Raw genomic sequence first — 12,698 nt, 5'->3', positions numbered from 1 at the left:
TAATTGATATAGAAAAGAATATTTGAGTTGTAATGTTTTTTTCATTAAATAATTAATTTATTTTATTTAATTAAAAAGGGTTGTGAGCCAATACGACTCACCACAGATTGAATCCGAATAAACCGAGTCAAAATTGACTTACATTAAAACTTCACATTTTTTTTAATCCAACCAGTGATTAGTTGGGTTGGCTCATGGGTTTCAACCCATTTTCACAACACTATTTTTAGACACACAATTTTGCTAATAAATATTAATATTAGTAATTAATAATTAACATTGAAATCTAAACTAGTTTAATAAATTGCTTATATTATATCCAATCAATTAACATCTCTTAATAGTTAATTTTATTGAAAGTTTTTGATTGGTGTGAATATATTAATATTAATGGGTATTGAGAATCTTGAATGAAGATAAAAGGAAAGGGAAAGGGAAAAAACGTGGTGAAGTTTTCCCCACGTCTCTACTAACCTTAATTACATAATTTTTTGGTTAAATTAATTATTGAATGGTGATGATGTAGATTATGGGTCCCATTTTATAATTTCTGTAGTTTCCTTAATTTCTCAAAACCATAGCATTCATTTTTGAATTCGCATATGCGTTCTCATTCATCGTCTAAACCATGCGCCACTGCGACTGCATGCTCTGCTGAACTCTCAACTATATAAATATACATATAATGCGCCGGCGGTGCGCATGGAGATAAGCTACGCATCGCCAAGTTTCTACGACCTCCCCGCCGCCGCTGCCGTTGCTTCAACCATGCCGTCCTCCGCGACCGGCGCACGTCCTGTAAGGATCATTCCTCTTCAGCATCCGACCGCCACCTCGTCCTCGTCTCCGCCGGCGAACGTCGCCTTCGCGCGGTGGACCGCGAAGCTCAGGCAGATGACGTGGCTCGAGTGGCTTGAGTTCTTCCTCCCTTGCCTACGCTGGATTCGCATCTATAAATGGCGCGAGTATTTCCAGGTCGATCTCATGGCCGGAATCACCGTCGGTGTCATGCTCGTTCCTCAGGTAGTCAATAGATGCTTGTTTTCTGTGTATTGAATTTTGAATTGCTAGCTCGTTGTGTAGTTTTGAGATAATCGATGTTTGTTTTTGTTAATTGTTGATGCAGTCGATGTCGTATGCAAAATTGGCCGGACTTGAACCGATATATGGACTCTGTAAGATTACTGAACTTCCGTGCTCTGGATGAATCTTTTGGATTGTTTATTTATACTTAAGGACAATTCCGTGTTTAATTGTCTTCTGAATTTGCAGTGTTCTAATTCTTTCTTTTTTTCCTGATATGATTTGGATTAACTTTTGACTTTTCGGGTAAAGCAATTTCCCACATTGTATTGCTAAAAGTTTGAAGAGTGAAGTTTGGTGTGAGATTTAGAAGAGTCTTATCTCTCATTGTTCTAAGCAACCATGCTGTTCTTGCCAATTTGAATGTCGATAGAATTCTATCCTTTCGCCCTCACCAGTTATCTGTTAGTTTAAAATTGTTTATTCTACATTTTCATTGATACTTCTATGTGCCATCAACGTTTTTCATCCTGAAATTTTTGTGTAATGTCTGCTTATTAATGTTATTTCTCTTTGCAAGGAAGACTCTGGTTTTGTGCCTATATTTGTGTATGCCATATTCGGGTCTTCTCGCCAGCTTGCAGTAGGCCCAGTGGCATTGGTTTCCCTCTTGGTATCTAACGTGCTAAGTGGCATAGCTGACTCGTCCAGTGAATTATACACAGAGCTTGCAATATTACTGTCCCTTATGGTGGGGATAATGGAGTGTATAATGGGACTATTGAGGTATTCTCGCCATTGCTTATTTATCAATATAGATATACGTTCTTAACTTGGCTAGGAAACCTTGCATGAATTTTTCCTTCCTTGTTCTTTCTCTTTCACGCATCTAAAACTCTAACTAGATATATAAGTCTATTTTGTTTGGTGTGTTCATGCATCTAGACATATAAATGTGATTAAATGATTATTTGGTATGCCTATAGACATGCTTGCTTTAACGCCATGGTAAGTTACTAGCTGACTGCTTTATAACAAGAGGAGAGATTGGACTCCGGTAGCAGTTATATGATTCTGCAGGCTAAGCACTAGGCATCGGGTCTGACTTTTTATGAAAGGGATTTAAATCATAACATACATATACTTGTATTTTGGGTATTTCAGGCTTGGATGGCTTATTCGTTTCATTAGCCATTCAGTGATTTCTGGCTTTACAACTTCTTCCGCTATTGTCATTGGTTTATCTCAAGCTAAGTACTTCTTGGGGTATGATGTAGACAGAAGTAGCAAGATCATTCCAGTAGTTAAGAGTATAATAGATGGAGCAGATAAGGTGTGTATTTCATTTGAAATTTGAATTATTCAGTGGAACTTTTTACAAGTGTTTATGGCTTGCTTGCAATTTTTATGGTAAAAAGTTGTGCTTAACGTACTGTTACAGAGAATTAATTCTTTTGCTTCTTTTTAATTTTTAACCTTGACTACATGTTACATGTACTTATAGATGCTGCTGATAAGTGAGAACTAAATCATGTAGGAAACCAACAAAATTAGGATTAAATTCGACGAAAGTTAGCTTTGTAGAGAAAATGGTGAACTGTCCAGTACTTGTTGAATTGAAATTGTGGGTTTGATGGGGTCTTGGAGTCTGCACAAGGAAGGATGATGATTTTTAAGGACTTAACTTTCCATTCTTTCCAAGTAAACTGGGTCTGTGAAGCCTAAAATAATTAAATAATTGAAAATTAATTTGAGAAGAGGAAAAAAATAACTTAAGCTTAACATTTGAGGTTCCTTTAGCATCAATGCCAACCTGGAATTTGATTGCAGCAAACAACCCAGAGGGTTGTAATTTGCCAAAGAACTTAGAGTTTAGCATTGCTGCCTCTGAACACAAACGAAAATGGGTACAAAACTAATTTCCAGTTACATCTAAACAATATAAACTACATTAAATTAATCAACACATCCCTTTAATTTCCTAGAGTTTAAAATCTTTAATTGGGATCCCATTTCTTTATGTCCTTATTTTTTTATGTTGAATCTCAATTCATCAAATTAGAATGCCCTTTTATGTCCATAACATGTCCTTTGTAATCAATATTCCATTTTGAACTTCAGCCTAACATCTAATCAATTAATACTTGATAATCACCATACGTTCTTCTGTTTACATTTTTTTTTTCCCCAGCCATTATGCTGCTTTCGCTTATCAAGCCCCTTCTTTGACAGAGCTGTTTTTCTTTTTCCTTTTTATAGTTTTCATGGCCACCTTTTGTGATGGGATCCATTATGCTTGGGATACTACTTGTCATGAAACACCTCGTATGAATCTATCTCTGATGTTCGGTAAAGTACTTATATTAGATATCGACATCCTTCTCATTGTATGGATATTATACAACCAGGGAAAATCAAGGAAGTACTTGCGATTCTTGAGAGCTTCTGGTCCTCTTACAGCAGTAGTTCTGGGAACAATTTTTGCTAAAGTTTTTCATCCACCGTCAATTTCTTTGGTGAGTATCAAATATATAGCATGAATTTTTGACTTCATGATATACATAATTTATTACAAGGTTATAGTGATATGAATCTAGGCAAAGCTACAAATGTAATAGATAAGGAATTAAGTTGCATGTGGGTAATATTAACTAGATTTAACTATAATATACCAGAATTAAAACATTTTGTTATTGTACCCCTGTAATATCAAATTGAGAAAATTGGCTGAATTTTTTACATTTATTTTCTAGGAGAGAAACATGAACGAAAAAAAGTAGTTTTTTCAATAAGCAAACAATTTTTTTATTGAAAAACAGGAGGCACAAACAATGTCTCGTCACCATTTGCGATTACACCAATGAACAAAATGGTGAACTGATCACGTTGACTTAATTTTCTTGGCTTAGTGTAATCTCGAAACATAGTAATCACGTTAATTTGTTTATATTGGATAGTGTCTTCTTTCATTTGAATGTCTTGAAGTCATGCTAGTATTCTTAATGGTTTACTTCTCTTGTTATTGTCACATATGAATGCTTTTGTAAATGAGAATTATGTATGACTAAGGTCAGCAGCTGACTAACATGTTTGATGAAGCTTATAGAATTAACAAATAATGTGGTTTTTTAATTAGGTGGGAGATATACCTCAAGGCTTACCAAAATTTTCTGTTCCAAAAGCTTTTGAGTATGCACAGTCCTTAATTCCAACTGCTATTCTCATAACCGGTGTGGCTATACTGGTAAGTTTTCCTTTTTCTCATCTATGATTTAAAGAAAATTGTCGTGGGAATGTTTTTCCAATTAAATTATTTATCAACCTACAGGAATCAGTGGGAATTGCCAAGGCATTAGCAGCGAAGAATGGGTATGAGTTGGATTCAAATCAAGAGGTATATTTCTTTGCAAGATATACTTAATTCTCCTACATCTTACTGGACAGGTCCAGAGTCCCCTCCCAAATGTTTATGCAAGAATCTAATATTTTTGAGTTAAAATACTTGACAACTAATTTCACTGATATTTTTGGACAGTTGTTTGGTCTTGGTGTTTCCAATGTTCTTGGTTCATTCTTTTCAGCATACCCTACCACAGGTAAGTATTCAATTGGACTCTGAAAATAAAGAGTCTTTGTAGTTGGCTACTTTGCTTTTGGTTCCAAAGCCTCAATTAATTTCAACACTATGATTTTACTTGAAAGAGCTTATTCTTTACATGTAAAAGATATATCATATTAAAATATTTCAATTTTTTGAATGAGTAATGCAGGATCCTTTTCAAGGTCAGCTGTAAATTATGAGAGTGGTGCAAAATCTGGGGTATCTGGGATTGTTTCAGGAATTATAATGATCTGTGCACTTATGTTTCTAACACCATTATTTGAGTACATACCTCAGGTTTGTTTTCAAGTATTTATAGGTCATTGATCTTGTTTGAAAAAGGTTTTCCCTCGTATTCAATGGAAGTTCTACTTTAGACATTTTACAAATGACTTATGTTGGTATTCTGATGTGTGCACACACGGGAAAATTCTTTACTGCAAATTCTTATTCTAGAAATAAAAACAAGTATTATATTTGCTAGTAAAGATCTTTCCCATTCATAAATCAAGAATAAATGGATATGGCATTAAGACTTGCAGAATGATTTAAATTCTAGGTCCATTTATTTTAGTCTTGAAAATCAATGCTATAATACAACTTGTTTTATTGCTTTTTTTCGGAGTCTTCTATTTTTTTCTCGTGAAAAAAACACAAACAGAATGTTTTGAGAACTTTGCTCTTTAAGTTTTAAACATACATAATTACTATAGATTTTAAACATATATTTTAATGGAAAGAACACTTTTCCGTTTAAAAGAATACCACTTTTTACCTTTTCTTTCTCTTATTTTCTAATTTTTGTTTGTTATTTTCGTCTATCACTGGAATGTAAGAAATGCATTTTCTTTTCTGGAATGCTGATGATGAATTTTCTGGCTTCAATAATCCAGTGTACCCTTGCTGCTATTGTGATCTCTGCTGTGATAGGTCTGGTAAGAAATCCCCTTTATGCTCAACTATTCATTGTTCAGCATCCATGGGTATTTAGAAGTGATAGTTTTATTCAGTATAGAAATAGTGGAAAAGGTGGCGTTACTGGTTTTATGCAGTAGAAAATGGAAAATATAATGTTGAAAATCAGAGGTTGACTCTATCCCTGTTCAAACTGTCGTGAGAATGTTAGTCTTTGTTTGATAACATAGGTTTGGGTGGTTTCATATTGAAATCCAATTCACTGTATTGATGTGTTCATTTAGTTAGTGTTAATTCATATTATTGGTAGAAGAGAAATGTTATGTGTCCAACAATTAGGTGTATATTGAATATCTTAATGTCTAAACTAATTAAATTTATGGTTTATGCATTCAAGCAATGTAGAAAATATCTGTTTAGCTGCTATACCACTTTGGATGGTTAACTTGTTTGTCAACCGTACATTCTTAATTCTTGGCATGATTTTTCAGGTAGATTACGAGGAGGCCATTTTTTTGTGGCGTGTTGATAAGAAAGATTTTATTCTTTGGACCATTACTAGCACTACAACATTGTTCCTTGGCATTGAGATCGGTGTCCTTGTTGGCGTGAGTACACGTTGGGATTTTTTTTTTGTTATGTTGTAATTGCATTATAATTTCAAAAAAATATTTTCTGAATTTTTTGTTAGAAACTGTTCACATTTTGATGCATCTACTTAGTGAGGTTGAAGTATTTATCTGGTTATGCATATTCATTGAGGAGCTATGTTTGCTGGCTAAAACTTTAGTGATTTGTTTTCATACTGAGAAGAAGAAATGCTTATAGAATCATTTCTTTAGATACCGGATTCATTCAAATATAATTGATATCAAATTATTTTCTAGTATTGAACAGGCAAAAGTTGTGTTTTCCATATGCTAAGATAATCACATTTCTCACTTTATAAGGTTTTTTTATTGTAGGTTGGGTTTTCACTTGCTTTTGTCATTCATGAGTCAGCAAATCCACATATTGGTAAGTTGATTTGTATAGGTTCAGAAATCATGCATGCTCTTTGTTTGTTCCACACTTATATGATGTGTATAAAGTTGAATCACATTATAGATGCTAACTTGTGTGAATATCATGTCATGTAATTCATGGAATTTTTAATTTATAAATTTCTTTCAAATGAGTACCTTGAACCTAAAATGATAAGTGACTAAAATTGGGTATTTATGCATGTGGGTACATAAATAAGAAAATAAAACATTTATGATCTTCGGAAATATGTTTTTTTCTGATGAACAACAATATTGCAGAACCCGTTAGGTTTCCCCTAAAAAATGCATAAGATCGGATACCAAACGATCATCATTAGCATAACTATTGAAAGACTGGAATCAAAGCTAAAAGTGCCAACAGCTAAAGACAGGGAAATAATTGCAAAATATGATAGGACCATTTGTTTTAGGTTGCAATGGATCAATCCTGAATTAAGGCATCTGGATTTGGTCATGTGTTTGAAATACTTCACTTGGGACGTCAATTCATTATTTTAATCAAATGCTATAAGGATTAAGGAGTGTATATCAATACAGAATTCCTGAAGCTATTTGAAATGTGATTGTTAAGTAGGCATCTATGCATGCCTATAGTTTTTAAAGTATAAAATTGTATGCCTTTCAACTTCAATATAACCAATAAAAAAAAATCAATCTTTCATCCAAGAAAAGAGTATATTTTTCAAAACTGGTATGTCTACGCGTGTGAAAATATTGTAAGATATGTAACTATGCTGACATTATTGTTTGGTCTTCACTGCAGCTGTTTTGGGTCGTTTGCCTGGGACAACTGTTTATAGGAATGTTAAACAGTATCCTGAAGCATATAAATATAATGGAATTGTAATTGTTCGTGTTGATGCTCCAATTTATTTTGCAAACACGAGTTTCATAAAGGACAGGTAATGAGAAGTGAGTTGTAATTGATATTTTTCCAATCGAGAGCATACTTTAATTCATCTAGAGTTTTCTTATCAGGTTGCGTGAATATGAAGTTCATGTTGATAGTTCTAAAAGCCGTGGACCTGATGTTGAAAGAATTTATTTTGTGATTCTTGAGATGGCACGTAAGTGTTCCTTGCCCTGTTCACAAAGAGGCATATAATGTATTATTAATGTGTTTAAGCTCTAAATAAGCTATCATCTAATGGGTAAAGTAATGTGATTATATAATTAACACTTGTGACACTAATGGTTAACACGACTCATAAGTCGTTCAGTGTCGTGAGGTTATTAAAACATCTAATTGTAATTAACTGTGACATATATGTCCAGTTGATGTTTTCGGCAGGTGCCGATCATTTCCATTATTTTTAAGTTCCCTGGAGTGTTGAATTACATTATCCACATTTTACTGAGTTTGTAAATGTTCTTTTGCACTATGGTTGCTCGCAACTAAATTATGAAAGGAATAATGATGATAACTCTGGCTCGTTCTTCTGATCATAGCATGTGGTTATGAATGCAGCTGTGACCTACATAGACTCTAGTGCTGTTCAAGCTTTGAAAGACCTATATCAGGAGTACAAATTACGGGACGTTCAGGTAGAATAAGATTGTGAATTTTCAACGACTGTTAGAATGCTTGAAATTATCACCACAGGTCTACAGTGTTCCCACTTACTAATTTGAGCTTATTCTTGCAGATTGCAATATCCAATCCAAACCCAGAAGTTCTGCTCACCCTATCAAAATCCGGTCTGGTGGAGTTGATAGGTAAAGAATGGTACTTTGTGAGAGTACATGATGCTGTGCAAGTTTGCTTGCAACATGTTCAAAGCTTGAAAGCAGGATCTGACAGTTCACACACGCCACTTTCTTCATTAGAAGACAAACCAAGTTTGTTTGCTCGATTGTCGAAAGAGAGAGCGGAGAAGTTTCCAGTTACCGACTTAGAATCTGGTAATGGCAGGCCGCCACTCCCCAAGGACAGAGATTCCCAGTCGGAGCCATTGTTGTCCAAAGAACGTTGAAGTCTGCGCTGCATCGTATGGTACAAATTGTATTTATCCATTCTTTAAAAAAATAATAGGTTAAACCCGGTGTTATCAAGCCAATGTTAAAAAATAATGTGTAATATTTGATTGGCCGGTTGTTGTAAAATGTACTTAATGAGTTTTTAAGAATGGTTTTATTGTGTGACTCTTCTGTCCGCTGTGTATCCCTAATTTGAAATTCTTGTTATCTTAAGTTACCTAGGGGATGGATATCGGGTATAGGTTCATTGAACACTTTAATGTCTTAAAAAGCTAAATAAAGGCCAATTCTTTAACATCCTAACTACTATAATTAAACTTTGTTTAACAATTTACAACTCGAGTTTACCCTTTTAAGGTTTACTAATTCCCACAATCTCAACTCAACCAAAAGCATTTCCCATATAAGAATCGATTGACCATATAAAAATAGCACGGGCATAATATTGTACACATGTACATCAATTCTTTGACGTAAAACCTACAATTTTAATCATAACATTACAGACTATTCATCTCACATTATTAATGTAAATATCTATCACTTTATGACATTCAGAACTCATTATTTGTCAGCGATCGCGATGCATGAGCAGTAATGTATCTTGCACGGTTGCTGTTTCATATATAAACAAAAGAAATCCACAGGCTCCAGTCAATTCAACTTTTTAATAATAAGGGAAGCACCACAGGAGTTTTCAGTAAAAACAAGGACCTCAACTTTTTTCCAAAACATTCACCTCCTTTCAGCCATTAAAATACAATACTTACATGTTCATATTTTGGCTTTTCAAATTTCCTAATTGCACTATATATTTTAATTTTATTTTCATGTCAATTTTTTTCATTTTCTTTCCTTTAATTAGATAAATAAAGCAATGTACATAAACGCAAAAGATAAAATTTGAGTAGTGTTTCAAATGAGCTTAAACAACTGAGTTACATAGGTTAATTTAACATACCAATTACACTAAATATAAAGACAAGAAATTACTGTATATAAAATAAAATTATAGACCCCAAATTAATAGACGAATATCAGCTTTTGCTAAAAATATGCATATATAAAATCATACACTAATTTAATCAATAAACAATTTAAAAAATATAGTGCATCCAACATGATATATGTCCAGCTCAGAGTGTACACCAAATGGGGCAGTCACAAGGGGCAACCATTCTAAAGTGGTGGCCAAATAAACTTAGTGATGAAAAAATGACAAGTTCAGACAGAGTCCATCCCCCAAAAAAAAAACCCTTGTTTGGGATGCTTAGCTTACACTGAAGGCAATCAGACAAAATGGTCAGTTGGATACTCATGTTCATCTCCGTTGTAGTCATAGTACAACCTTTCCCCCTTTGAGATATCTCTATTGGAGACTAAAAGAACTCGACATTCGCCTCCAACATCAAATCTCACGCACTTCAAGTTTTGTTTCTTTTTTCCTTCCCTGCACCAAAAGGGAAAACCCTTCATTAGTTGTTGTTTCCAATCAAAAAATCACCTTATTTCATACACGTTAGTATAATCTGTCTGTCCTTAATTCCTTAATTTCAGACTTTACAAAACACAAGCAAAAGTAACAAAAATCTGAGGTGGAAAAACTTACGGTGTATGGTTATTGATGCCATTAATGAAACGAGCTATATTGCTACGTTTGTCTGGACAGATCACAAGTGTCTTTGAAGGATCAGAAGCTGAAAGAAGTGTCATTATGCTATCTCCATCATCATTTTCCCTATTCTTTAAAAAATCTACATCTCCAACATATTCTGTAATTATGGTTAAATCTTTGATGGGTCTATCTGCTTCAACTGTGAAACTGCGCCAAGAGAAATTTAAAAATCTGAGTATTTTTCTCTGCGAAATGGAAATTGAGATTGTTGTTGAATGATTAGGCAATCTGTGTAACATGCTAATGCATACCCTTCTAAAGGATCAAAAACAACCATGAGAGGTGGCCATTCTCCTCTTTCCATCATATTTTTGCACAAATTTAATGTCTCGGTATCTTCCTTTGACAATACCTGAGCAAAAAAGACAAATCCACAAGAGAATTAGCAGTTAAATACTTAAAAAAGGAGAAACCACCACAAATGCTAAATGTAGGGTTTTACTATTTTACTTCTGCTCCATTTAGAGAAAAGTTGCAAATTGTGAAATAAATAGTCAATAAATGTCTATATACAAATGACTGGACAAAGCTTAGAATAAGAACATGTTATTTTGTATTTCAGGATCTCTTTCATGCAAAAGTGAACAAAAGGCATGTTTTGCATCTATTAGAACGATAAAATGCTTGTTTTCCCAATGATACTACCTATATCTTCTCAATGTATAGGCAAAACCTGAACCCTCAAAATCACACAACAATATGTTGTTCCATTCATAGAATGCTTAACCAAAAAACCACTCAACTCAAATAAATAAAAAAATCTACTTTGCAGACAGTATCAGATAATGTGAGCAAAAAAATTAGGGCAATTGATCAGGAGTCAATCAAGTACCTGCATTCCACCACGTTCGAGAGCAGGGCAATTGGCAGACCTGGGTGCCATTCCAGGCATGTAAGTAAGCTTATTACTGAACTCTGTATTAGTTGTCGTCAATGCCGTCGCCAGTGATGCCATCTGCTCCAACCTCCTATTTGGATCCTCACTCGGCACGAAAGGCAACAGTTTCCGCTTCTTCTTCGACATCACCAAGCTCCCACCTCGCTTTCGCTTCTTCCGTGCATCTAAAACCATTACACCAGTTTCAACTTTCAACCATGACATCTAACAACTCAAATTTACAATACGAATAAATTCAAAAACCATTTTGCCTCACCTTGATTCAACAATGCCTCAGGAGAACGTTGAATTCGAAAGAAATCGATTATTTTGGTCTGCACAAGGGGGAAAGCTGCAGATTAAAAAATCGCAAAAACACGGTTAATTATTGGATAACAGAAAATAAAAACTCCAAATCGCATAGGACCTAGTTCAACCCTAAATCTAGCTTCTGAACTCATTGAAAGGATTAGCCGATGTGGGATCTGAAATGAGAGAGAGAAATGAAAGTGATGCTTACACTTAGGCTTGTGGTTGGAGCATGAGCCACAGAACCAGGAGCCTTTGGGGACGGAAGGGAGGACGGGGCGGAGGCAGAAAAGGTGGTAACCTCGATCGCATTTGTCGCAGAGAAGCAACTTCGCCGGAGAGTGGCCGGAGCCGCATTCCTGGCAGAAAACGTCGTCGATTAGGGCGGAAGATGATTTGGGAGCGTGAGTTCTTCTCCGAGGGAGTGAAGAAGCCATTGATGCAAATACAATAACAAATTCTGAATTGATTTGAACTATAAAGAACAAACAACCTCATTGGCGCCCTAATTTTGCTTAGCGCGCCATGCTTGCTCGCGCCATTCTCAATTTTTGGTTTTATTTAACGTTTCAGCTAACCCTCCTTTTCACTGTTTTCCATAATAAATAAATAAAATTAAAAAAAAAATATGATGAACATTTTTGAATAAAAGAACATACTAAAGCTTTTTATTGGATTTTTGAAAGTTAACTAATTTTAAGTACGGACAAAAATTGTAATGTAAACAACTTACATAAAATATTATTTTTTAATAATTTGATTATTATCTTGTTAAATCTATCATTAATGTAAAAGTAGTATGAACTCACTTTTTATAAGATTTTAAGTTTAAAAGCTCCTTTTTCTTCCTTCTTTTTGAAAAATAAATAAAAGTTATTTTTCAAAATAAGTTTGAAACAGAGAATAAAATAAAAAGTTTCTTTTATCTAATTGTTTTCAATCTTCTAGTAAATATTAAGAACTGAAAAAACTTTCAAGTTTCATTAATCATAACATATTCTAACTAAAAAAATTTATTTTAGTTGGTTTTTTTTCTAACTTTTGTAAATATTTTTTACAAAATAGATTTTTAAGTTTTATGTTAACTTTGATAATAGTATGTTCATGTTCTCTTTTTACTAAATTTTTTTATATGAGCCGCTTGTATACACAATTATTTTTTATATAGTACACTGGTTTTAAATTTGTGTTTAGTGACGAGTTGATATTGGTTTGTATATTTATTAAAAGAAAAATAGAGATTGAGAAAAAAAATAATAAAAATGTTGTTAAGTT

The 12,698-nt window shown here is 33.9% G+C and overlaps 2 protein-coding genes across 2 annotated transcripts; one reads left to right on the top strand and one right to left on the bottom strand.

Moving 5' to 3' along the window:
- The first annotated feature begins 576 nt into the window (after positions 1 to 576).
- On the top strand, positions 577 to 8,727 carry LOC124825321 (putative sulfate transporter 4.2). The gene is made up of 17 exons (XM_088113465.1): positions 577 to 1,023; positions 1,127 to 1,175; positions 1,608 to 1,809; positions 2,188 to 2,356; positions 3,283 to 3,348; positions 3,432 to 3,539; positions 4,160 to 4,267; positions 4,352 to 4,417; positions 4,559 to 4,619; positions 4,794 to 4,921; positions 5,518 to 5,559; positions 6,031 to 6,147; positions 6,505 to 6,556; positions 7,349 to 7,487; positions 7,564 to 7,652; positions 8,054 to 8,130; positions 8,232 to 8,727. The coding sequence occupies exons 1-17, from the start codon at positions 703 to 705 to the stop codon at positions 8,556 to 8,558; spliced, it is 2,121 nt and encodes a 706-aa protein (XP_087969591.1). The 5' UTR covers positions 577 to 702; the 3' UTR covers positions 8,559 to 8,727.
- Positions 8,728 to 9,624: 897 nt separating this feature from the next.
- ATXR6 (TRITHORAX-RELATED PROTEIN 6) lies at positions 9,625 to 11,979 on the bottom strand. Its single transcript, XM_088113955.1, has 6 exons — positions 11,635 to 11,979; positions 11,392 to 11,466; positions 11,070 to 11,299; positions 10,489 to 10,589; positions 10,172 to 10,384; positions 9,625 to 10,012 (listed from the first exon to the last, which is right to left on the bottom strand). Exons 1-6 carry the CDS (start codon positions 11,858 to 11,860, stop codon positions 9,853 to 9,855), a joined length of 1,005 nt encoding a protein of 334 aa, XP_087970081.1. The 5' UTR covers positions 11,861 to 11,979; the 3' UTR covers positions 9,625 to 9,852.
- Between the last annotated feature and the right edge of the window lie 719 nt (positions 11,980 to 12,698).

This window comes from Vigna umbellata, chromosome 4 (assembly GCF_029865625.1).
Source record: "Vigna umbellata cultivar VRB3 chromosome 4, Vumbellata_1.0, whole genome shotgun sequence".
In the NCBI taxonomy this organism is placed as follows: Eukaryota; Viridiplantae; Streptophyta; class Magnoliopsida; order Fabales; family Fabaceae; genus Vigna; species Vigna umbellata.
This window is presented reverse-complemented; position numbering and strand designations above follow the sequence as displayed.

Bases quoted from the DNA above. Each gene is read 5' to 3' on its own strand.
- LOC124825321 (XM_088113465.1), top strand. From the start codon at position 703: ATGGAGATAAGCTACGCATCGCCAAGTTTCTACGACCTCCCCGCCGCC. The intron at 4,620-4,793 runs GTAAGTATTCAA...TGAGTAATGCAG, and splicing joins TTCAGCATACCCTACCACAG to GATCCTTTTCAAGGTCAGCT. The intron at 4,922-5,517 runs GTTTGTTTTCAA...TCAATAATCCAG, and splicing joins TATTTGAGTACATACCTCAG to TGTACCCTTGCTGCTATTGT.
- ATXR6 (XM_088113955.1), bottom strand. From the start codon at position 11,860: ATGGCTTCTTCACTCCCTCGGAGAAGAACTCACGCTCCCAAATCATCT. The intron at 10,590-11,069 runs GTACTTGATTGA...TTTTTTGCTCAG, and splicing joins TCGAACGTGGTGGAATGCAG to GTATTGTCAAAGGAAGATAC. The intron at 10,385-10,488 runs GTATGCATTAGC...CTCTTGGCGCAG, and splicing joins GTTTTTGATCCTTTAGAAGG to TTTCACAGTTGAAGCAGATA.